This window comes from Lissotriton helveticus, chromosome 10 (genome assembly GCF_964261635.1).
Source record: "Lissotriton helveticus chromosome 10, aLisHel1.1, whole genome shotgun sequence".
Classification (NCBI taxonomy): Eukaryota; Metazoa; Chordata; class Amphibia; order Caudata; family Salamandridae; genus Lissotriton; species Lissotriton helveticus.
The window spans coordinates 87,957,921-87,983,159 of NC_136071.1; the positions used below are offsets into that span (position 1 = coordinate 87,957,921).

General features: G+C 44.4%; 1 protein-coding gene across 2 annotated transcripts in view; it reads right to left on the bottom strand.

Annotated features, from left to right (window-relative positions):
* Positions 1–25,239, bottom strand: part of PRKCB (protein kinase C beta) — a 1,135,405-nt gene that overhangs the window by 148,469 nt on the left and 961,697 nt on the right. Inside the window, exon 17 of one of the 2 annotated variants that reach the window (XM_078664820.1) lies at positions 21,385–25,183. The exons of the other annotated variant lie outside the window; for it this stretch is intronic. Coding sequence (XP_078520946.1) covers positions 25,025–25,183 — 159 coding nt within the window. The 3' untranslated portion in view covers positions 21,385–25,024. Of the gene's footprint in view, positions 1–21,384; positions 25,184–25,239 lie in introns of those variants that run through there. 2 annotated transcript variants of the gene reach the window in all.

Sequence of the window (25,239 nt, forward strand, 5' to 3'; positions counted from 1 at the left end):
AGTCCCATGCTCTCCACACCACTGGAGTCAAGCTATCCTGGCTGAAGACGGCGGATAGCCAGAAACCGGTCCTAGGATGATTGATTCCGGTCCAGGAAAGACATGGCTTGGCAGTTCGGGCTGGACTGTTCCCATGAGGCACAGGGTCAAGGCTGATTTGCATATGGCCATGTCTGAACTGTGGTAGTGTGGAGTGCAAAAAGAAGATGGATTTAGGCCCAGATCTCTGTACTGGGGTGAATGTATGACATTGTTCTGAATTCTGTCCATCAACTGTTGTTTTTGCATTGGCCTTACTTCCTCAGCCCAGGTGTATAGCACGCGTTGGTACATGACATCAGCTCTCAGATTTTGAAAGCGAGAGAACGCTAGATTTAAAGCAGTGTGCATACCCTGGAAACCAGGTGAGTCCAATGCTGGTATACTAGGCTAGTTCTATGCAAGGTTTTCTACCCGATATTTACTTACCCACAATGGATCTATCATCGATCATTTACAGAATAGTTGGTTACCCTGAGAATGTGGGAAGCTCCAGTCATCCAGTACCAAGATTGGGCGCCCCTGCTCATGAGGGTAAAAAGACACAGGAACTCAGGTCTATGGTCAAAAACTTCCCTTTTTCGGCACAATAGCCCACCCTGGCCACTTTGTGCAGTGATGGCAACAATGACTATTTGGTTCCTTTGGCAGCGAGAACATAATTTTCTCCACCTTTAAAAAAAAATCTAGTATTTTTGCATCCAGTAACAATAGAACTTAACTTGCAGTTTAGCATAGTATCAATATCTTCATTACATTACAGTTAGGGCACATCATTGTACCTGGCTTTCTGGCATTACATCTTGTTGAGCGGGGAGGCAAATATCTTATCGATCATTAATCCACTGTCACAAAACAGGGCACACACAACTTCCCAACTCCATTGCTGGCCGGTGTCTCAAAGAACACTGCCACTGCCCCCCCCACTCCCCGCCCCCAAAGGGCTTCCAATGCCTTCAACCCACTTCTGCAACAATTCGATTGATTGAAACTTTGGCAGCTGATCATTCGCCCCCTTGGGGTGCTTACCGCATGGGGTTGGGCAAGGTCCTGGAAATAATACTGATGACCTTTCATAAGGCCCAGTGAGTTTGGGGTCATCAGAGACATCATGGTGTAGGAAGGTACACCAAAGATAGGGTCGGTCTAGTCTTTGTTGGGCGATGCTCCCATTGTATCTTCCGTGAGAGTGCTTTGATAAAAACCTTGTGGTCAAGTCTGAATCACGAGGCCGTGCCGCATCGTGTACAGGCAAATAAAATCCGCAATGTAAAGGGCCGGTTCTAGACATTTAACTGGTTACCTTTACGTAAAAGTCAAAGGATATGAAAAGGTGAACAGGAAAAGGTGTCTCTTGGGAGGCCACTATGACTTCTGAATGCCTCCTTCCAGTATCAGGCGCCATTCCTGACAGCAGGTAGGACGTATGGGTTACGTACACACTGGCAACCATCAATACAGGGCGGCTTGGTGCGGGTTCCCCACCAGATTTAGAGGAAAGAGACTGAAAAACATTGTGTACTGCTGGAAGAGGAACACACGCTTGCAAGACGGGTGGCGTAAATTTTGCCTGAATCTCGCAGGTGTTGGGTGTGTCCGCGAGGCACCAGCGAGACATCGAGGGGCTGCCAAAAGCGGCAAAAGAGCCCTGGCTCAAAGTAAGCGATGAGCTGGACCTGAGCCGTGAAGTCTGCTGAGGCCTGTCATCAAGGTCCCACCTTTTTACGCCTTCTGTTGGCTGACTATACATGGGGTCAAGTTTTCTGAGCAGTAAACATTAGTTTACACATGCAAATAAAGGCAGTTAGCTGTACTCTCAGGTGGGAGCCAGGAAGATGCGCTTCTGGCTCTGATCTCCAGTGGATGCTGTACCAGCCTCATCGTCTGAATCTTGTGGTGTCCTTTCTGGCCTCGTGGTTTGGGGCATCACACATGCAAGCCCTCAAGAAGCGCAGGTTCCAGCCCCACAGCTTCAAGCAACACATCTCAGAATGAAAATGTGATTCTTCTTGGCAGAGTAAGAGCCAAATTACACCGGCTCCAAGTGCCATGCAATGCTGCGGACCACCCTGTCCCACCTTTTCCCCCTAAACTGCCAGCCTGGGGTCCTCCAGAGATCCTAAGAAACACCCTGCCCTGTTCTTGTGATTCCCCGATTTACACTGTCCTTCCCTCTATTGCACCACTCAAATGACTTTCATATTTCACTATACTAATTCACCACTAATCCTTTATCGGTTCCGGAGTAGCGCACTTCGACGCCTCGTATGGGGAAGTAAGCGCTATATAAATGCAATTACAATACAATATCATACTTCTTCTGGAGTACTTACAATGGGTTATATAGAAGATTATAGCGATACAAAAGGGGATGATGGACGGAGCTTTTGAGCAAATCAAACACTCACCCCCAGTCCACTGATCTGGGTTTAATCCATCACCATTCTTTAGCTCACTCAGCCACCCCAGTTCAGACATGGCCATATGCAAATCAGTCTGACCCTGTGCCTCACGGGAACAGTCCAGCCCGAACTGCCAAGCCAAGTCTTCCCTGGACCGGAAACAAGCATCCTGGGAAGATTATATCCACAAAATGAGCTTTATTGCAAGAAAGTGATGCTCAAAAGAAGGAAATATTTCTGCTTCTCTGTTACCTCAAGTCGTGCTCATGGCAGACAATACAAAGATTCCCTCTAATCTCTCCTCTATCTTTAGGTTCTCACACAGAGATAGCCTTTCTGGCTTTATTGTTATTCTGCAAAAGCCCTGCTGCAACTGAACACGTCAGTGAGCCTTTGAAGATGCAGACAATAGAGTATTTTCTTCTGCACAGACACAAGGCTGCCAGGTGCAAGCTTGCTGAATTACAGTCTACCTTCCCAAAGTGGATAAGGGACTCCTTTCAACATGACCTGATTACTAATAAATGTAATTATTTAGCACTTTTCTCAGGGCGATAGTAGGCGTGTCCACACTGATTAACCTGATAGAATATCAGAGGAGGGGTAAAGGTTTACCAAGCAAAGCGAGACCAGCTGGTCTCATATGGTCAAGAGTGGACGCCAGTGGAAAATGTCCATCACTCTAGCTTTTGGTTATTCTTGGGACAGAAATCTCCCCTGCATGGTTTGCAAGTGTGCGCGCCTGCCCTCGGTTACTCAAAATCAGGCAACTACGGAATGTTGCATTTTTAGTCTCCGGCGCATGCAACAATCATGCGTAAGGGCTGAGGCAGTGTATATGTAAAGATACTGAAGAACAAGAGTAGGGTTCTGTGGTCTGCAGCCATGCACCGAGTGTGGGTTTTTGTTTACATGAGACTACTGTTCTAGTATCAGTATGGTCTTGTCCCAGTCCCTGGTCATGAGAGAAAAGCCCACAGGCAGTGGTGTAGCAAGGTCATGTAGTACCCGGTGCAGAAAATTTCTTGTCAACCCCGGCTTGACAAAATGGCAAAAATATGTTTAAAACACATATTTGTGCCATTTTGTCCCCCCCTCTTGACACTTGAAAGTTCCACTAAAGTGCCACGAATCTTCTGCATAGCATGAGAATATGTAGTTCTAAGACCAGTGGAATCCATTTTGGATTTTCCCTGGTGAATAATGTTACAAAATGGCGTCTGGGTAACGGACTACCAGACAGACAAAGTGTATACCTAACCTTCCTGAAGCTTTTTTGAAGCACCAAACATTAGGTTATGGGACAATGGAGACAGGGCTCCTTAAGCAAATGTAGTAATGACCTTTCAGAAACGACTTGCCTATTTAGTCCTAACTGAGGACTCCATTCTAATAAATGGAGGATGTGGAGAGGTGGAGACACTGGTCTTTGTAAGTGCAGATGAGGCATTCTGTCAGCGCCTGTCTTCTGTCTCGCCCAGAAGTACTGATCCAAATGGTTGATAAGTATTAAGTGCTAGGACTTCACTCCTCATTATGCTCCTGTTTTGGGTGATATTCTTGTGGACATCACTTCTGGCTGTGGGATTGTCACCTAAACACAGACTTTGCCCTGAAGAGGTGGGATAAAAGGACTGCGCGAGCCACCTCAACATTGGAATCACCGTCCCGGCCTGAATAAAGTCTGAAGTTTCGTCCAAGGCTTCTCGGTGGCTGAAGAGGTGACACTCTGCAGTGTGTCAGAGAAATGCTTGATTTCCAGGGCTGATGTCACTGACAGCCAGTCTCACAGAGAGGAGGGGATATCCTCAAAGTCTGCAGCTACTTGCTGGAGCAGAACTGTGGGACTGCCTTGAGAAGGAGTTTTCTTGGAGGGAGCGAATGTCACTCTCCAGACTGAGTCTGGCAATCTGGGCTGAAGACCCCAGGTGTGACTCTTACCTGTGGTCATCCAAAACAGAAGGCTATTGAAGGAGCCAACGCAAGGGCAGGGCAATATGAACCTGGCCCGGTGCATGAGCAAACAGATGTGTGACCACCTCCTGTGTTCCTCCTCGTGCAGTGCTCTCGCGAAATGTAACCCGTGGAGGCAACACCAGTAACCTGTGATCCACTTGGGCACCTGGGTGACTCAGCGGTGGCCTTCGGGTGGGCTATCGTCAGTGTCTAGGTGGGGGCTCTGTGACATTTGTGGTTCCATCGACAGAGCCAAGAGAGAAAGCAGGACCCCAAACATGCAACGTAACCAAAGAGGACCTTACACCGGAGACTCTATGTACCACAGAAGGTAAAAGCTATTTGAAGAGTGTCAGCCAGAGAAATACTCAGCTTAGAAATAAGACAGTGAGCCTAATGTGTCACTGCAAAGAAGCCAGATACCATTAAGAAAATGGCCTGCATGACACAGCTTCTTGTATTTGCGCTGCGTGCAAAACGCTTCCTCCTGAATTTTAACTTTTTAAAATAGTTAATACTTGCTTTGCGCCGAGCGACCGCGTTTTTTACTTTATTTTGCCTGCGCCGCTTAGTGGGAATCTTAGGGAGCTCTTACCCACATATAATTGTTGCACACCCACATTTGTGGGGTAGAAGGGACTCGGGGGCACTGCACAAGCATCGCGCCGGTTTCTGAGCGCCATTTTGGAGTGGGGAGAAGGATTTCCTCACAGAGCGCCATCTTGGGTGAGGGAGAGCCACTCGCCCTGCCAGGACCCACGCATTGGAGGAGGAGGTAATAAAAGTAGGACCTCCTACCTCGCTTAGACAGACTTCAAGCTTCTTGTATTTGCGCTGCGTGCAAAACGCTTCCTCCTGAATTTTAACTTTTTAAAATAGTTAATACTTGCTTTGCGCCGAGCGACCGGGTTTTTTCCTTTATTTTGCCTGCACCGCTTAGTGGGAATCTTAGGGAGCTCTTACCCACATATAATTGTTGCACACCCACATTTGTGGGGTAGAAGGGACTCGGGGCACTGCACAAGCATCGCGCCGGTTTCTGAGCGCCATTTTGGAGTGGGGAGAAGGATTTCCTCACAGAGCGCCATCTTGGGTGAGGGAGAGCCACTCGCCTGCCAGGACCCACGCATTGGAGGAGGAGGTAATAAAAGTAGGACCTCCTACCTCGCTTAGACAGACTTCAAGCTTCTTGTATTTGCGCTGCGTGCAAAACGCTTCCTCCTGAATTTTAACTTTTTAAAATAGTTAATACTTGCTTTGCGCCGAGCGACCGCGTTTTTTACTTTATTTTGCCTGCGCCGCTTAGTGGGAATCTTAGGGAGCTCTTACCCACATATAATTGTTGCACACCCACATTTGTGGGGTAGAAGGGACTCAGGGGCACTGCACAAGCATCGCGCCGGTTTCTGAGCGCCATTTTGGAGTGGGGAGAAGGATTTCCTCACAGAGCGCCATCTTGGGTGAGGGAGAGCCACTCGCCCTGCCAGGACCCACGCGATACCCTTGCCGGCCATTTAAGATGGCTGCTAGACAGGTGCGCAGCGACGGTGCGCAGCGGGTGCGCCGTAGGGGCGCCGGAGGTGCGCCAGAGGTAAGCCCGTTTGCGCCCGTTCGCGCAACGGACGCGCCGGGGGCCGGTACTCCTGGATTACCCTCTTGTGATGCCATTACCTATACTCGAGATGAACTCTTAGCCTTTAACACTAGTCCACCGCTAAGGGGACTTGTTGCATCTTCAGGAAAACAGACGGATTCCTTTAGCTGTGGCCTTTTAAATGTGAGGTCGCTGTGCTCACATCATGGAGAGATTGCCTTCATGATTGACCATCATGAGCTAGATATCTTACTCATGACGGAGACATGGACAAGTACGGACTGCGCAGTAGAGCTGGGTTTGGCCTGCCCCTCGGGATATAAAATCAGGCACATCCCTCGGATTGGTGCTAGAGGGGGAGGACTAGGATTCATTTTTAGAGAGTCTATCGATCTATCCTTGATCGACATCAAGACCATTCCTGGTCATGAACTACTTGCCTTCTCTCTAACTGGACAGGGGGGCGCTCTATTTACCGGTCTACTTTGTTACAGACCTCCATCTAGCCCTCTATCGGATGTGACTGGGCTGATTGAGTTAATCCTTGATCTATCCACCTCGCATTCTAGGTTAATGGTATTAGATGATTTTAATCTTTGGCTGGGCGGCTCCGGAGATACCGCACTTACAGATCTGACCCAGACCTGTCGGAGTATTCAGCTGCAGCAGCTGGTCCTTACTCATACCCACCAAAAGGGCCATATATTGGACCTTGTTTTTGCAGACCCAGAGCATGTAACTGTTCGAAACATCTTGCCCCAGTGCTGGACGGACCATGCGTTGGTCCATTTCTCTCTCACGCCCAAGGTGGGGCAGGGGAGAAACAGGAACCCAGGTGGGGTTAAAAGTACCAGACAATGGTCAAAACTCTTGAGTCAGTCCCCTCTACCCTCATTACTTTTAGAGGGTTTTATCTTAGAGGAAAACATAGACTTGAGCTACGAAAGGCTCAACCAACGGATTGTGTCCTCCCTTGACTCCTTGGCCCCTTTACGGAAAATAAGAAACAGGCCTACTCCGGCTATGCCATGGTTTTCCGAGGAGTTGTTTCAACTTAAACTCCAATGCAAGCGGGCCGAGCGCACGTGGAGAAAGAATTATCTGGATTCAGATCGGGCTCTCTACAAACAGGCCCTGTCCATCTATAAAGCACAGATTAAATGTGCGAAGGCCAGGTTTCTGGAAGAATCCTTGCGGGTGGCAGTAAATAAATCACAGACCTTGTTTAAGATCGTGAAGGATCTGTCATGCCCTGCTAGTGCGATCAACACCATCTCCGCATCTCAGTCTCTATGCGATTTATTGGCACAGGCTTTTGAGGATAAAATCGCAGCCATTCTGAACAATCTTGGCGTAACATCTAGCGGTAATCCTCAGAGACGTACGGAATCGTACCCCGGGCTTACTATAGACACCACCCCCAGCACCACCACGTTGGACTGTTTTCCTTCTCCAACTCTCGAGGAATTCTGTTCCCTGGCCAACAGTGTGTCGTCGGGATCACCTTTGGATCCACTTCCGCATAAACATTGGAAGCTTTTTCAGGAAGAACTCTTCCCCCCACTGTTTGCCATTTGTGATCAGTCCCTGGTTTCAGCACGAGTACCAGACTGCTGGAAACTCGCCGTGGTATCCCCTCTCCTTAAAAAGCCCACCTTGGACCCGGCTAGTCCCGCAAATTATCGACCCATCTCCTTGCTCCCGTTTCCAATAAAGATTCTGGAAAAGTGGGTCACAAAACATCTGTCTAAATATCTGGAGATTGGGTCCTGTTTGGATGAGGTTCAATTTGGGTTTAGACCGGCCCATGGGACGGAATCAGCGCTGGTGACTGTGCTAGACGATCTTAGGACGCGAGCCGATCATGGAAGAGCAGCCTTTTTAGTGCTGCTCGACATGTCGGCCGCATTCGACACTGTCAGTCACGCAATTCTGATTAACAGACTAGAGGAAGTAGGGGTGACAGGCCTTGCACTGCAGTGGTTGACATCATACCTTGGAAACCGTCACCAGGTAGTGGCTCTGCCACCGTTTAAATCTAACATCAGAAGAGTGGCGCAAGGTGTTCCACAAGGGTCGGCCATCAGCCCTATCCTCTTTAACCTGTACCTGCAGCCCCTGGTTGCGCTGATTAGATCTTTCGGCATAGCAGTGACGAATTACGCAGATGACACTCAACTTGTCTTCTCACTTGAGGGCAAGGAAGCAGTGGCACTTGACACCTTCCACCGCTGTATGCTCGCAACTGCGGACTGGCTAAACCAGAACTCGCTGCAATTTAACAGCTCTAAGACAGAAGTCTTACACTGCACTACTGACCGCGTCCCTAGACCTCTCCCGCCGGATTTTTGGCCATCCTCCTTCCAAAGCACGACTGTGTCTACCACCTCGGTCCGTAACCTGGGAGTGATGTTTGGGTCCAATTTCCAACTGGACGCAGCAGTCAATAAAACAGTGAGCACTTGCATGGGTCTGCTTCGTATGTTGAGAAAGGTCGTCCCGATGCTTCCTATGGACAGTAGGCCAGAGGTGGTGAGGAGCATCATCGTAAGTCGCCTGGACTACTGCAATGCTCTATTTCTTGGCGCACCAGCTACCTTGATAGGAAAACTGCAACGGGTGCAGAATCTTGCAGCCAAATTAGCGCTTGCTCGCCGCCGTCTCGACTCTTCATCCCAGGCATTAAGAGACCTTCATTGGTTACCGATCCTTCAACGGATAGATTTTACATCTCTATGTATTGTATTCAGGGCCATTCACGGACAAGGCCCAGTGCCACTCCAGAACATGTTTCATTGGTATATTCCGTCTAGATCCCTTCGTTCGGCTTCTGCCTACCTAGCTGTGGTGCCTAAAGTTCTGAGATCGCGGTTGGGCGGTCGATCTTTCAGCTTTACGGCAGCCAGATTATGGAACACTCTCCCGCTAGGACTGAGAAGTATGAATGATCTTGTCTCCTTTAAGAAAAATTTAAAAACACATCTCTTTCCTAGGGTTGCATCCTTTTAGTTTTCAAACAGCAGGGTGCGCAGCAGGATCCTTTCAGTCAAAGCGCCAGGATACCCGTGGGGTGACAGATACGCGCTATAAAAGATTACCAATACAATACAATACATACAGATACAGCAACCTGCTCGCACATTACCACTGTGGGTCGGCACCCGTAATTTACCTTCAAACATCGCTATTGCCTTATCTTTAGCACCTGATTTAGAACAGTGTTCCTTTGCATAACCTATCCATGCTGAATTATGCAGCTTCTGTAATGAAGTGCTTTTCCTTTTTCATAAAGCTAAAGCAATGGGCTGGTCCGCCAATATTGAATTCTCTTGGGCGACTGTTGAGTCCGGAGTCTCCCCCGCCACACGAACTCCCCAGGAAGCCTTGGTCACATCGACTCGACACCCAGAAAGTCAAGTCCCAAAAGGGTGAACTTGGGGCTCGGTTTTCAGTAGCTAGACTAGATCAGGCCCCTAGACGTTAATAGTAAATTACCTCAACCACCACAGTTGTGGCCCCATAACCCATGCTTGCCACCAAAAACAGGAGTTTCACAGTTGTTTGTATTTGTTCTATTCCTATTGGTTCTCCTGTCTTAGGTCACTAAGGTCACCGTCCGCTCAAAGTTGCAATTCTGGAATATGTGAATATTCTTGACGCTTTTTGCTTCGATCAACCAAATTCAACTATGGAAAAATCCAGAAACCTCTTCTTCATACCAGATAAGTATACCTCATTTGTAGCTCTGCCTATGCTCTGCTGTGGACTTAACAGTGTAGCTGGAATCTGCTAGTCAACAGAACAAGCCAGTAACTCTATGCTTCCTCCTCAGTGTCTGTGCACACTTACTCATTTACTGTGTCCAAGTCTCATTTCCTATCCTAACATAAACAGTCTCTGTAGCTTTCAATGTCATCATCAAACTTTGCATAAGAAATCAAGGCTTATGTGATGAATAAGACACAGAGTTGTGCTTCTCTCGTGGACAGTCTTATGGTGCGGATAGAAATCCAAAATCAATGCGTAGAGGGTAAGATAAAGACCTTGTCGCCATATATTTGTCTTATGAAAAGACGCTTGTGGGGCATTCTAAGTTCTGAGAAAATGCAGTTCCGATTTCTAATTTGAATTAAATAATCTTAAATATTAACAGTTAGTCTATATATTGCATTAATAAAGTGTTTAAGCACTTTAAACAAAAGACTGACTTACTGTCATCATCGCAAGAGTGATTAATACAAACTTTGTTCACTTATCAGCTGAGAGTCTGCTTGTTAACATATACAAGCTGAGATAATGAACACTAAGGATCACAGTACCAGACGTTGCTGAGATGCAATGCAGACGAGAGGCCATCAGAGCTAAGGACCACAGTACCAGACGTTGCTGAGATGCAATGCAGACGAGAGGCCATCAGAGCTAAGGACCACAGTACCAGACGTTGCTGAGATGCAATGCAGACGAGATGCCATCAGAGCTAAGGACCACAGTACCAGACGTTGCTGAGATGCAATGCAGACGAGAGGCCATCAGAGCTAAGGACCACAGTACCAGACGTTGCTGAGATGCAATGCAGACGAGAGACCATCAGAGCTAAGGACCACAGCACCAGACGTTGCTGAGATGCAATGCAGACGAGAGGGCATCAGAGCTAAGGGTCACAGTACCAGACGTTGCTGAGATGCAATGCAGACGAGAGGCCATCAGAGATAAGGACCACAGTACCAGACGTTGCTGAGATGCAATACCGACGAGGGGTCGTCAAAGCTAAGGATCACAGTACCAGACATTGCTGAGATGCAATGCTGACGAGAGGTCGTCAAAGCTAAGGACCAAAGTGCCAGTCGTCGCCAAGGCAGAGGTGTTGGTATTTACTTTTCAGTCAATGTAAAACATGAATAACACACAATATACAAGACAGGGCACAAGCCTGTACCCAGTCAATCACACAAGAAATATCAGGACAGGGAACAATTAAAGGGAACAAACAAAAAGGCTTAGGCAAGAGCTTAACGTTCTGTAAACTTGTTAATCGCACAGTTTTGATTATAAAACAGAACAATATTGACACCTTCACACTTTTAAAGGGCAAATAAACCATTCCATGTGTGTAAGGTGCTCATAGTTGTCGACGGCGTCTCGATCCGTTAAACACATTCTACGGATCTCATCAGGACATTTAATGTATGCCTAATAGTAAAGCAGCCTCATTTGCCAAGAGGGAAGCCAAGGGGTTCAAGGCTTATTGTGTACCCGATCACAGGAATTTCCGGGCGGGCTGTTGCTGTGACCTGTTGGGATCAGCTTGGATTCGATTCCGGTTAGCAATGTGCTTGTGTAAGACTGAAGAAGGGCCAAGGTTTGGTCAGTCAAAGAACGTCATGCGGACCACAATCAGGAATATAGGGACGTTCAAGATAGTCTGGTACGATAACCGATAGTAAAGATGCAGTGCTGCTCAGTCGCGGAGCAACGCAGAGGAGCAAAGCTGGATAGAAACAATCAAAGCTAAGGATCCTAGTGCCAGAAATCACTGCGGAGCAATGCCAATGAGAGCCAATAAAAGCTAAGGATCACAGTACCAGACGTTGCTGAGATGCAATGCAGACGAAAGCCCGTCAAAGCTAAGGACCAAAGTGCCAGTCGCCTCCAAGGAGCAAAGCTGAATAGAAACAATCAAAGCAAAGGATCTCAGTGCCAGAAAACATTGAGGAGCAATGCCAGCGAAAGCCAATCAAAGTGCTGATCATCCTTGAGGAACAAAGCCGACAAGAACCAATCAAAGAAAAGGATCTCATGCCACACGTCGCTGAGGAGCAATGCCAACAAGAGTCAATCAAAGCTAAGAATCACAGAGCTAGACGTCGCTGAGTAGCAATGCAGAGGAGAAAAACTCAAAACCAGGATTTCAGTTGCAGATGCTGCTGAGGAGCCAGGCTGAAGAGAGCCAATCAAAGCTAAGGATCTGAGTGCCAGACGCCTCTGAGGAGCCATGTCGACACGCATCACTTTCCCTGGTGATCTGTGGTCAGTGCACATGTCTGCTCTTGAAGACTAATTTTGATTGCTAGCTTAAGGAAGAGTTCCACTTCTGCTTACTTCAACATGGAGCCCCTATGACAGACTAGAAAACACGGCCTGGTAAAATGGTCTGGATTTCATTACAAGACCGGAGGCTAACATTAAGCACATATCTTTTAATAGTCGCTCCGGCAGCACCTTTATAGAACTAGAATATGACAATAATACAACTATCCAGAACTAGAGCACCATCAGTTCATAAATAATCCCCACATAGAATGTTTCTCTTCTTTTAAATGATGCTCCTGAGACAGATAAGCTACCTTCTATATGGTGTTTTGATGACTTTTATATGTGTAGGACAGAAGAAATATGTGGTATTCTGTTGCTTTGAATATATGGAAACAGAGTATGTGGCTTGTATCAGAATTTGTGTTATTAAATTACAGAATTGGCAGATCAGGTAAGTTTAGGGAGGTGCGGTCGATGCACCTAGATTTTCACCTTGCAACAGGAATTCAGAAGCCGTCCCTGTGGGAGAGGGAATTTAACAGCAAAATATTACATAGAAAGATGGCCGGTAATTTGCAAATGCGCCAAGGAGCCTGGCCATAAAAAGATGAAACGGATAGATCAGTGGCCAGGCCTTTCGTCTTACAGGGCATAGAGGAAAAGATGAAAAGGCATAAGAAGGAGCTATGCATGGAACTGGAAGATAATGAAGAGGTGGAAATGGGAACCAACTTATTATCTGTGGCCTTCCCCACAGAATGTAGCAATGGATCCGGGGCCATATGTATCATTGAAATTCACAAAGGCCGAAATTTGCAGAATTTCGGCCTTTGCGAATGCGAATTCGCAAAATGATATGTATGAAGGAAATCCCGATGCAAAATAAGGAATTGCAAAATTTGCGATTCCTTATTTTGCGATTGCATTTAAGGAATCGCAAATTTTGCGATTCCTTAAATGCAATGTAAGAAGGCAAAAAAAATTGCTAAATGGCCTTAAGGAATCGCAAATTACCACCAACTTCTAGTTGCGAATTCCTTGAAAAATGCAAATTTTCGCATTTTTCAAAGTGCCATGTGACGCACATACATGCCCTTAGGGCATGCAGGTGCACAAGGGCATGTATGTGCACCACATGGGCACCTATGCTTATTTCAGGGGTGCAACAGGGTGTCCTTTGGACACCCCTTCACCCTTGAAATTATTCTCAATTTGCGATTAGCAAATTGCGAATCGCAAATTGAGAGAAAATTCCCAATACTTCCTATGGGCCTCCTGGCCCATAGAAATGAATGGTAAAGTATTCCTTAATTGCGAATTCGAAATTTGCGAATTTGCAATTAAGGAATATCAAGAAATCGCTAAACAATTGCATTTTTCTTGATACATACCATTTTGCGATTCTGAAATAGCGATTTCTTAAAAATCGCTATTACAGAATCGCAAAATGGTTCCTTGATACATATGGCCCCTAGTATTTAAGATTACTTGGATTAGTTAAGTAAATAAAACGTGATCGGAGAATTGAGATAAATCGAAGCTGAAAAACATGATCTGTGCATTGAATTGGCCCATACATTTGTATTTAGTGCTCTGTGGAGAGTAGGAAGCCATGGACAATAACTGAACACATTACAAACTATACAATCAAAGAACAATTGCAAATCAGTGCAAAGTAGGAGAGTGACTTTTAGGAATACACAGATGGGAGATGGGAGACAATGCAAAAGCAGTAGAAACTGATGACATCAGCGTTCAGAGAGGCTGGTTTACAAACGATATTACTGCAAACAAAGGAAACGGATACTTAATGAATGGCAAATTTAAGAACACAATAGACCTGGAGAAAAGGCTGAAAAATACTGTCTGGCAAAGACAGGAAAAGAAGAAAAAACCAATATTTTTGAAGAAAAACACTTTCAGGAAACGCGCAATGAGATGCGTGCAGATGTTGCACATGGCGGGGAAGGTCATAGGGCCAGATGTAGGTAGCCTAATACCGGTCGGTAACGGCCGAAATTACCGAATTTCGGCCGTTACTGATCCTGTATTAGGCTTTTCAGATGTAGGAGGCCAACATGAAGGATTCGGTAATTTACCGAATCGGTAATTTAAGGAATCGGTAAATTACCGAATCCATAAGATACCGAATCGGTAATTTACCGAATCCTTAATGTAGGATGCACTCAAGTGAGTGCTTTTCACATTTAAGGATTCGTTATTTACCACCAACTACAAGTTGGTGGTAAATAACGAAAACCGTTAAAAAAGCAATTTTGTGCTTTTTTAACAGTGCCATGTGGCAGACATACATGCCCTTAGGGCATGTATGTGTGCCACATGTGCACCCATGCACTATTCAGGGAGGCAACAGGGTGTCAATGTGACACCCTGCCACCCTTGTAAAAGTTCCCCCTATTACCGATTCGGTATTTACCGAAACAATAATTCCCATATCATGAATGAATGTGAATTACCGATTCGGTAAATACAGAATCGGTAAATTCCGAATGTTACCGATTCGGTAAAAGTTACCGAATCATTAGCTACATACCATTTACCGATTCTAAAATACCGAATCAGTAAAAATAGTATTTACCTACTTATGGCTCATAGTCCTTTGTTTCAATATGCAGGCACATTTTTTGGGGAATGAAAAGGAACTTGAATAAACACCTGTTCAAAAACAAGAGGCATAGCTCGTGGCAAGAAGGTAGGCTAGATAGAAAGGGGGTAGCCTGTCCAGGTGACTGAGAAGAATTTGGGACACGTGTACGAGGGGGAAGGTGGCTTAATTTGACAGCTTACTGAATAAATTGAAGCATCAGGGACCCGAGACAAAATATGTAAGAGTTGGCTCCACTGCGACCTAAATAAGGGTGATATCAACAAAAACAAATGTGAAATAGTTATGTCGTATGGATGGATAATGAGAGTGTGGATTCTGCACACCTATTTATATTGCAATTCATTCTAATGAGTGAATGCTTCAAACTATATTGCGTGTGACGTGTGACCAGTGTCTGCCTAACAATGCTTAAAAAATAATCATATTGTTATGTATATTTTTGCAGATTCGCCCCTGACGTAGGGACAGGTTGTCCCGAAATGCATTGGGCTGGATTTTCTTTGTGTTTTTTCATTGTCTGTTTTCCAATAATGTAATGCATATTTTATAATGATCTGCTGAAGTGTGATCAATCAAGTTATTTGTTCAAAAGATGTATTTGAGAACAATTGTATGCTGAAAGCAGTAGAAAAATATCTGATTTATGGTGAGAATATAAGGTAAAAATGTATACCTAGTTTGTATTTAACCCCCCCTCGCTGTGCACATGTAAGTCCAGGTCGCTCGTCAGGGACCTGGCCGCTATTGACCGTATGGATGGATAAGACAGGCAGGTGTGGTAGCCCTGGAAGAGGTGCATGCGCCGTCTGAGACAGCTGGGCAGATGTGGAAAAACTCATGCATTCCGGATGTTTTACGAATTTGCTCAGTGGCTTCACATAGAGGGGTGATGGTGTTATTAACAAGAAATGATGGTGTTAAACTACTGATATTTAGAAGGTGTCGGTGAGAAGATGGGACGACTGATTTAGTGTTTGGTGGATAAATTAAACCGTAACATACATACCGGATAACCCACCCGCCTTATTACAAGTGCCGTAGGATATAATATGTTTGTAAAAAAGCAGATAGGATATCTGTCGAATGTGTGATGGAGAAACATGTCCGCCAAACTCTAAATCAGGCCCGGAGTATGTTCGGTGCATGTTCAAATCCATTGGTAGTGATCTGCTAATGAGCTTTACATATAAAGATTGTGCTTTGCATTTTTGTTGAAGTCACACAAGTTAATCAGGCTCAGGACTGGGTTAAATTGTTTGGAGGTTGAGAGTCTCCAAGACACAGCTCCCGCGCTAGACAGATTTAAGGCAACTTCTCAAAAGCCAGGAGTCCTTGCCAGGGTGGAACTGGGACTCCAATGCACCCCTGGCAAAAATGTTCTAACCAGCCTCGCTCGATTCATCCCCTCTCTCTAGCTCTCCCTCTTTCCATCCACCCATTCTCTCTCTTTTGCTCTCTGTGGCCTCTCTCTCTCTCTCCTGAAGCCCTCTCTGTGCTGCTGTCATTAACCTCCAAGAGCTGGAGATAGTAAAAATGACCAAAGCAGCGGCCTCCAAATTCTCCAGCCCCTTGGGGGAAAAACCCGATGGGATAAATGTCAAATCCACGTCTGATTTTGCCTATGCATCGTGTGGTATGTTTAGTATTTTACTAACTTCCACTAATTTTGTAGGGGTTTTTCAGGGTGCACTGCTTGAAGACGATCTGGCCCCAACATCCCTAAGCATACCCAACCTGAGTATTGTTATCTGGCCAGAAACACTGATTGAGGCATCAGATCGTCATCAGCTCCTGGGCGAATGATCTCTGGGCTATGCTATGCTGTGCAAAAGGCAGAGGAACACTTGTGGAGAAGTGTGGCTCAATGGTTAGAGCGGCAGACCCTGATGCAGAGGTCTGGCCCGGGACCAGGGTTCAATTCCCACCTCGGCGGGTCTTGGGCTCAATTTCCTCGGACCTGATCATTCTCGCCTCGGTGCCTATTCTAATCATGGGTCCCACTCTGCAACTCTGGGCAATAGCTTGCTTAATCTCCACAACGGCCCCAACAGTGCTAGGAGGCCTGGCTTCACCTTGGGGGTGCCCAGGAGTGGACATTTTACAGGGAAAAGCCCGGAAGGGTTCCACAGCAGTATGCGTACAGCGCCAGGAAACGCCGGTTGGGGTATAAGTGCGCTTTACAAGTACAAATTTATTTTATTTCATTTCGCTTGTCTTTTTTAACTGCGAAAACTCCAATTCAGACAAGATGGACATGGTATGTAACCCTTCCACCTTTTGCTTCTGTCTCCGCTTTCTGCTCCAATACAACACGTTTCTTATGATTGTTCCAAGCTGATCCTTCAACAGCACCATAACAACAATACTGTTGATTCCCCATCTCTTTGTGATCCCCCTGTTGTTCGGTAATGACTTTTGAAGTGTACAACATGATCGCTTGTTCATCGCTGCCTCATCACAATCTCTTAGATGGCAAACAGCTAACTTTACCCCTACAGTTAACATACATTTTCAGCTCCAGTCTAGTGTCTGTTTTTCTGCTTTGTCCATTGAAATATACTATACCAATATTGTTCACTCACATCCCCTTGCCCTTTGATGACCTAGAACTGCTTGATGTGTGATAATGTTCAATTTCTCCATCCTCAGAGTTTCTTAAGTGTTCAATGTCAACCTTTGTGCTACATAAAATGATATCACTCACCTTCTTGTGATTTTCAATTTGTCGAATGATCCTAAGGTAGTTCAGTTCCGATGGCCTCATGGTGGTCCAGCTGGCAAACTTCTTGTCAGCACATGTTTAGGACCCGGGATAAAACTCATGCTGAAACATAGAACACCTAAATTCCCAGAACCACTCTCCTGGCGGGAGGGTAAATTTACAGATCTTCTCTGCTTGGGAGGCAAAACAACCCTATATCAAGTGGGGCGGAAGGATATCTCTGGGGTTTCTTCTGTTGGTGCACTAGTGTCACTAACGTCATTCGCAGTGTGAAATTGTGTAATTTATGTTTGAAATTACATGAAATACCAGGAAGATGCATTGAAAAGTAAGCCTAAACTATGAGATGTACGCTATGGGGTATCGTGAATCGAAATTGAATGCAAGCGCAAACCTGGTACACAGCAAAGAGGAGATTTTGTCTTTTGTGACACATTTTTTACTTAAACATGTCCCCCGCATGGCATTCTCCGCTAGAAGTAGTCCCCTGCAGCAGAAAATTGTGCACAATTTCACACTGGCGTCATTCCGTAAAGCCGATTTGCGTGAATTACCCAGATTACTTATGCACCACTTGAATTCACTTGTAAATGCACCTATGTAACATCAAGTGGAGCTTCAAATAGCTCTAGAAGAACACTCCAACCTGTCCAGTTCTGGCCACACCCAACAACACTTGGAGGACAGGGTGTTGTTTTTGTAGAACCGGTGTTATCAGAGATGTAGGAAGTGAAAATGGAAATGGTGACTCTCTGGTAGACAACATAACACGTTTGGTGTTCTCACTAAGGTGGGTAGGTTATTATCTTGAAGTGAAAAAGCAAAAGACACACAGATGATGGACGGAATGCAGATCAAATCAAACATTCACCCCCAGTCAAGAGATCTGTGTTAAATCCAGCGTTTTTTTGCTCCCCATGCTACCCCAGTTTAGACCCAACATATGCAAATCAGTCTTGACCCCGTGCATCATGGGAACAGTCCAGCCCAAACTGCCAAGCCAGGTCCTCTCTGGACCGGAAACAAGCATCCTGGGACCGGTTTCGGGGCATCACCCCTCATCAGGCAGGCTAGCCTGAATCCAGTGGCACAGTGAGCCCTGGACCCAATGGGTAGCATTTTAGTTTGCAACCCTATGAAGGTCTATCCTCACAATTATGGTGCCTCTGTGTCAATTTCTTAAGAGCCATTACTAAGTCTCCTGCTGATTTCCCTTGATTTGTTGATCGGCATGCATGTGCACAAACACATCAACCAAATACAATTGATGAATATCGGCTGAATCTCAGTTCCCAGTAATCTGGTCCGGAATTTCTCTCATAGATTAAACACAAAAATGAAAAGAAACATGTAAAAATGAATCAGTATAATGTTAAAGGGCAACTGTGTGCAGGTACATTATTGTTTTGGAGTTTATAAGTGTCTGCTTGAGTTGGCTTGTCATTTATCCCTTCACCCACTAGAGGGTCACAGAGGAGGGAGAAGAAAGGGTTGAGTTCCTTAGTGCTATCCATGTTGTATTGCTGCCAAGTGGTGCCACGTCATGTGGCATGCCTTTAGCCAGACGTGGCTTTGTGGCCAACAGCACTTTGCACACTGGGCTTCTGAGCCCACTTTAACAATTTTATAAGAGAAACGCAAGCCACAGATTATACTGTAGAGTTGGCTAAGAATAATAATAACAAAAAATTAGGGGGGGGGCCCAAGGGAATTTAAAGACCAGGCAAAGACACGTTCCCTTAAATGAAATGTAGAACACAAAAGTGTCAATGGGTCTAGGAGTGAGAGTCTATGTGTGACACATTAAACCTGTTCTACCTGTAACATCCTACCTACAACTAAACATAGAGCAAGAAATTGCTGGAAGGTACCCTCATCTCGATGTGATCAAAAAGGATACCCATCAGTCACCACACGGAACCGCCCTTCATCATTTGGGATTCCTCGTTTGACCAATCACTCAGGCACCTACAGGTAAAATGGAAGGTCAGATCTTATGACCTCCTACAAACCTGGTCGTGATCAGTGTGGTCTCAGTAATGATGGTACTGTTTTGTAAATAAATGTGTGACTGATTTGCAGTGCTTGTGAAACAAAGGGTGTATAACAGTGAAGATAGAAATAAAATTGGGTGAGGTAGCAAATATGAATTTTTTTTCTGTGTTCTGCTCGCTCCACCAATGTTAAAAGAGCAGCAATGGTAGTTTTAACAAATAACTACCTAGATGGATAAAGTGACCACATTATCCATCTAGGTAGTTAAAACAGTACCATCATTACTGAGACCACACTGGTCACGACCAGGTTCGTAGGAGGTCATAAGATCTGACCTTCCATTTTACCTGTAGGTGCCTAAGTGATTAAAATAATTTAAAGTTAGAAATCATTTTTCCATTAAACCAAAATGTTAAATTAACAACTGTATTACTCCATATAACTCTTCACAATTAAAACAGTTGTAAAGAAATAAAAAATGAATAATTAATGGAGAAGTACCATTGATGGGGTGTCAACACAAAACTTAAAAATAAGGCAAGTTAAGCAGTTAATAATCTACCTAAACTTCAAACTCTCCATAGATTTTTAACAATGATAAGCTTAATTCATAATACTATACATATTATTAATATCACTAATTAAATCAATTGCTTTTAATGCTTAGGGATGGAACGTAATGTTACTTGACAAACAAATGTAAAAGTGAATGATACCAACCTACTTTATTCCATGTACTCTTAGACAATGAAATGTAAGGCGTAATAACATAGGACAACCATAACCACAATCCTATGAAACATCCCCTCAAAGTCAGAAAAATACCAATATGTTTAAACATACTGTAATATTGCACAATTGCAATTGAAATTCCGTATCATTGAAGTTACCTAGTGTCATAATCATACACACTCATTCAAATAATCAGTCTCATTTCCACCTTTCACACATTATTGTAGAGCAGAAGTTAACAGTTAAGACAGGATCTTACCTGCTAAATTTACCATGTGTGTATATTTTCTGTTACACCGCCAGTATGGAAACTCCATCAACATTAACTTGACCTGAACACACATGCACACACTAACACATATGCACACACACACCACACCACACCCTTCCCATCCCTCGGAAAATATAATATTGCCCAATAACCAAGTTATTTGGCTCATATATACTATTAAAATTACATTAGAACATGTATTACTGCAGAGCAAATTTAAAGTTTTATATTATGACATTACTACTGTACAATCTAACAATCTGGAGAAATCACCATCACTGTTTACTGTCCCTCTTAGGCCCCTACTCACAAAAAGTATTTCACTGCACAGATTTAACCCCTCATGCATTTGTTTATGACTTCCACACTGGAAAGAACAGAATGGTATGAACCAAAATGGAGGTCCACCGTGACTGATATTCTCTTAATTATCATTTTTGTGGGAATTATGTAGAATTCTCCAAGCAAATGCTTTAAATTTCAATTTTTGGGGGAAAACTCTTCTTAAAAAATGTGCAGGATTATTTTAAAATATTTGCAGTTCTTACTAAAATGTGGGTACCTTTTTTAGACCTATACACAAATGTTTTAAGGTAGGGTGAACTTTCAAGAATAATCCGTAGAATTCTTTGAAAAAAATATGCAGAATTGTTTTAGAACAGGTGCAGGATTGTGAAAAATAAAATTCTATATTATCTTGAAAACATGCACAAAAAGTTCAAATAAATCTGACAAACGCGATAAAATGACTGATAATATATGTTTTGAACTGTACAAATTTCCAGAAGCTATTGAACTATGATATCCAAGGTCCTTCAACTGGATCCAACGAAAAGTATCCTACTTCCTCTTCACATGCAAGGCGCAGACAGAGCCCAGAGGCCCATTTAAAGGGCCTATGTGTCCTCCCTTGAGAGATATGCCCCTCTCCCTCTCCATTCTACTAACATTCCGGCATCAGCATCTCCAGACCAGGTATAGGGTTCCAACAACTTTGAAATAAAAGGCAGCTTTTCTTAAAATAGTCTATCTTGGGTTTTATTGTACAGTGGTACTGAAAAAGAAAATAAACCTTGGCACGTCACAACTAGTCAGCAAAACTATATAATAACGATACAAATATAACAATGAAAATATCAGAACAGCATTGAAGAAAAAAATGTTAATCACAAACATCGTCAATATGAGGGCCAGCATCTACTATTCCATTTTAAGTTTTTAACCAAAACTACTGACGCCCCCCAACAGAACGACGATGTTGGAGAATGTGTGCAAGACAGAGATTGGTGGATGAGTTTGTTTCTTTTTCCATTTTTTTAAACAGGATTAAACTCTTAAATCTACCATTTCAAACTTTGCTGTTCGTCTAAGACAAGTTATATAGGGGATATAAAACATTTGACACATATGTTCGAAGCATACTGTTATGTAACAAACAAATTCATCATTTTGGCATTTTCAAAAAAGGAGAAAAAAAAGAAAATAAAAGATGGATAAAAGAATCTCAGTAACAGGACAGCCAAAGCCTCTCAGAGCGTGTACCTGTGCAAGACTTCCTCCTTCTGGCAGTGCACACCGGAAAGTCCAGGCTCAAGTGGGGATTACTGAGTGTGTATCTTGAGGACTCTCGGGTCATGTGCCCTTGTTGGCTGTGGGTGGTGAGTACTGGATAGCAGCTGCTGGTCAGGCTTAGTTACCTATAGAACTATGCTTCTAGAAGGATTGAAGATAACTCTCCAGAAGTTCAATTCACTACCATTAAGGAAGACTCTTGTCTGGTGCTGGGCACAGACTATGCTATTCATCTCACGAGAAGCCAATATGTTGGCTTTTGTACGCATGCAAATGCAGCATGCTAAACTTCTGAAACTTTTTCATTATTAGACCAAACACTAAAAAGGTTTATCAGACTAAGGTGGTCTTCTGAGTAAGACTTTGTTGTTGCACATAATCATGATCACAGGTATGACGGTTGTCTCCAGAGCAGGACCTTAGTTTAATTTTTGTTGTTTCAACATGACCATGTTCCAGGATATGATAGTTGTCCCCAGGGCGGGGTCAAATTTCATTTCCAAGTATACTTCTGACACATTCATTGGCAAGTCTGACCTCAAGCAGCAATGGGGTAGTGTGAGCTTTGGTGTGGTTGCACACCAGGCCTTCATTACGAGTGCCTCGATAAAGGGTGAGGTTTTACGGAACGTTGTAAATACATTTACCCCGGGGTGAGGTATTTATCAAATGTGCTGAATTTGAATTATTCTGAATTTGTGTCTCAAATGGGGAAATGCATACGGAAACAGTTTTTATCTCAGTTGTCTATGCAAGCGTCTAATTTATCCCACAATTTTGCTGGGATTGACCCAGAATCCCGATCCCTGTGCATACCTCTGTTTATTTATCATAATTTCATTCCAAACTCATAATCAGGGCCTACGATGTTAAAATAGTTGTCCCTGACATTACCACTGGGATCACTGCACATCAAACAGAAGTAGTAACTTTACTGTTCAACTCTATGACGTAATTTCCATGTTTGTAGGACAGAGTGGCTCTACTATTTTCCCTGGCGGCCACTGATATAAGAGCTGTGGCAATATATCTTTCCAGTATGTGGTTGAAAGAGAGGCAACCCTGATTTTCCCGAATTATATTTAACTGCTTCAGAGAAATTATCAGGATCTGACAGTCGAGCAAGGGGCACTGGTCTACATTTGCGAAGCGCATCACACTTTGTGGCCCTTGTGACTTGGAATATATATATGACGTCTTATGTACATGTGCAGATGACAGATTTCCAACTAAAGAGACAGCCTAAAGATTAAAAGAAAACTTTTCCTATCAAAGAATGAGTCAATTTATGTAGTAAAAACTATTTTGGAAGACTTGAACCCCCAACTATCGAACAACTGGGGAAACGCCAATGTAGATGCATACCAACAAATAGACGCTCCACCCCTAGAAATGCCCAACTTGATGCCCATCAATAGTACACCGGTTCCCCTCTCCATATTACAGCCTTAAGTCCAAATCCCTCTTCCCTCTACTTCTGTACAGAACTTGGATAATCTATTGCTAGGTTTGCACTGTAATACCCACACACACATATACACGTGCCTGAAGGTCTTTAACCTTGATTATCGATTTATTGAACCCTTCAGACTACATACACCTGGGATAAACTTGGGCAGCTGTAGCACCCAAGGGCAGGTGTATTTTGGCATTACCTTCACTTCTTGAAAACCCTCTTTCATCCCTTATGCCACAGGCACTTGCTTATCAAACGCAAACAATGGCTGCCAGCTCTCTCAAGGCCAGTGGCCCTATCCGAGAGTGGGGAGCTTTCCGCAGTAAACACCATGGAGGCGTGGGAGAAGCATTTGTGCTTGGGAGCAGGGTAGTGCTACCAGGCACGCCTTAATCGTCCTTTAAATGTCATGTACTTCAGCAATCAGCAGGTGACCTGCCTCAATATCAAGTTTCTAATATTGACTTTCAAGAATACGTGCTATTGAATATCTGCTAAGACTATATCATCAAGGTAAGTATGGATTAACTATCCTTAAATGCACATCCACTTCATTTAGTGAAATAGATCTCGTTTTGGCCTCAGCATTCTTGCATACAACCACAGCAAGAGTGCAAGACGTCGGTTGCTACTTAACTGAGAATCTAAGCCACGCGACAGATTGTCCCAGTGGAATACCACCATGGTGGCTCACGGCTGAGGGCTACTACAGCGAGATGGACTCAACACTTGATGCGAGTCTTACGACTTAAAACGCTGAGTTGAACACAACAGGTTATCTTTGGAACTGAAGGATCCAGATGCAATATTTTAATGGTAAAAAGTATCCTTTTCCTGGCTGTCAAGGGGAGATCATCAAAATTCGCCTGACGGGAAACAGAAACTGGACACAGACCTTCACTAAAGGGGTTGTCGAAAAAGACTCCTCTACAATTGATTTAAATGCCAAAGTGGAGAGACTTGTGTAGGGTCCTAAAATGCCTAATTTGGTTCACGGGACAGTGTACGGTGGCCTGGGAGAATGCTATCAATTTTGAAAAGCCTAACTGGGTGCACGTACAATTTGCCGATGAAGGCAGCTGGTTTTGTTCAGGAGGCTGGTTTGCATTTTTTGTAAGGGCTTTGTTTATTGGGTGTTAAACACTATCAAGCAAATTTGAGGACTAAACGAGTGCCTGACACCTCCATAGGCAATTTTGGTTATTGCTGGCTAGAGTTAGCTCCTTTAAGTTTTCCAAAAAGCCCAAACATGGCCGTGAGGCACTCAATATTCTGCATGGGGGCCATTCAACAAAGCTGCGGTGTCCACCTCATGACAGAAAGCTGAAGAAACCGAGTCCCTTTCGTTCAAGTTTTTTTTTGCGATAGTGAACACTGACCTTGTGAAGGGCGCTCATAGTTGGCTTTCAGGTGCTATTGCTGCCAAAAGAGGAGGCCTCTTCCCTGAGCCGTTTCAGAAATACATGGCTTTGAAACATGGTCACTCATCCCATTAAAAAAACAAAACATAAATATATATATTTTTGAACGCAGCCCACCACCACAGCCCCGCCCATGGAGAAGCGGCGCCTATGTTGGCTGCGCCTGGCAGACGGCAGAACTTGAGCGCTCCGGCGCCCCATCCTAGCTTCCGACTTCCACTGGGAAATACTCAGCGTTAACAAAGGAAAATCCATCAAATTCTGATTGGTCAATGTTGAAGATGACTTCCTGGTCAGGTGGAGTGAGGACGGGTGGATGGCGGGTGAAAAACTTGTCGAAGTTCTCAGCGTTTCGGCCGCACTATGAAAGGGAAAAAAAAACTTGTGGTGGGTAGGGACAAATTAACAGAAAACGGG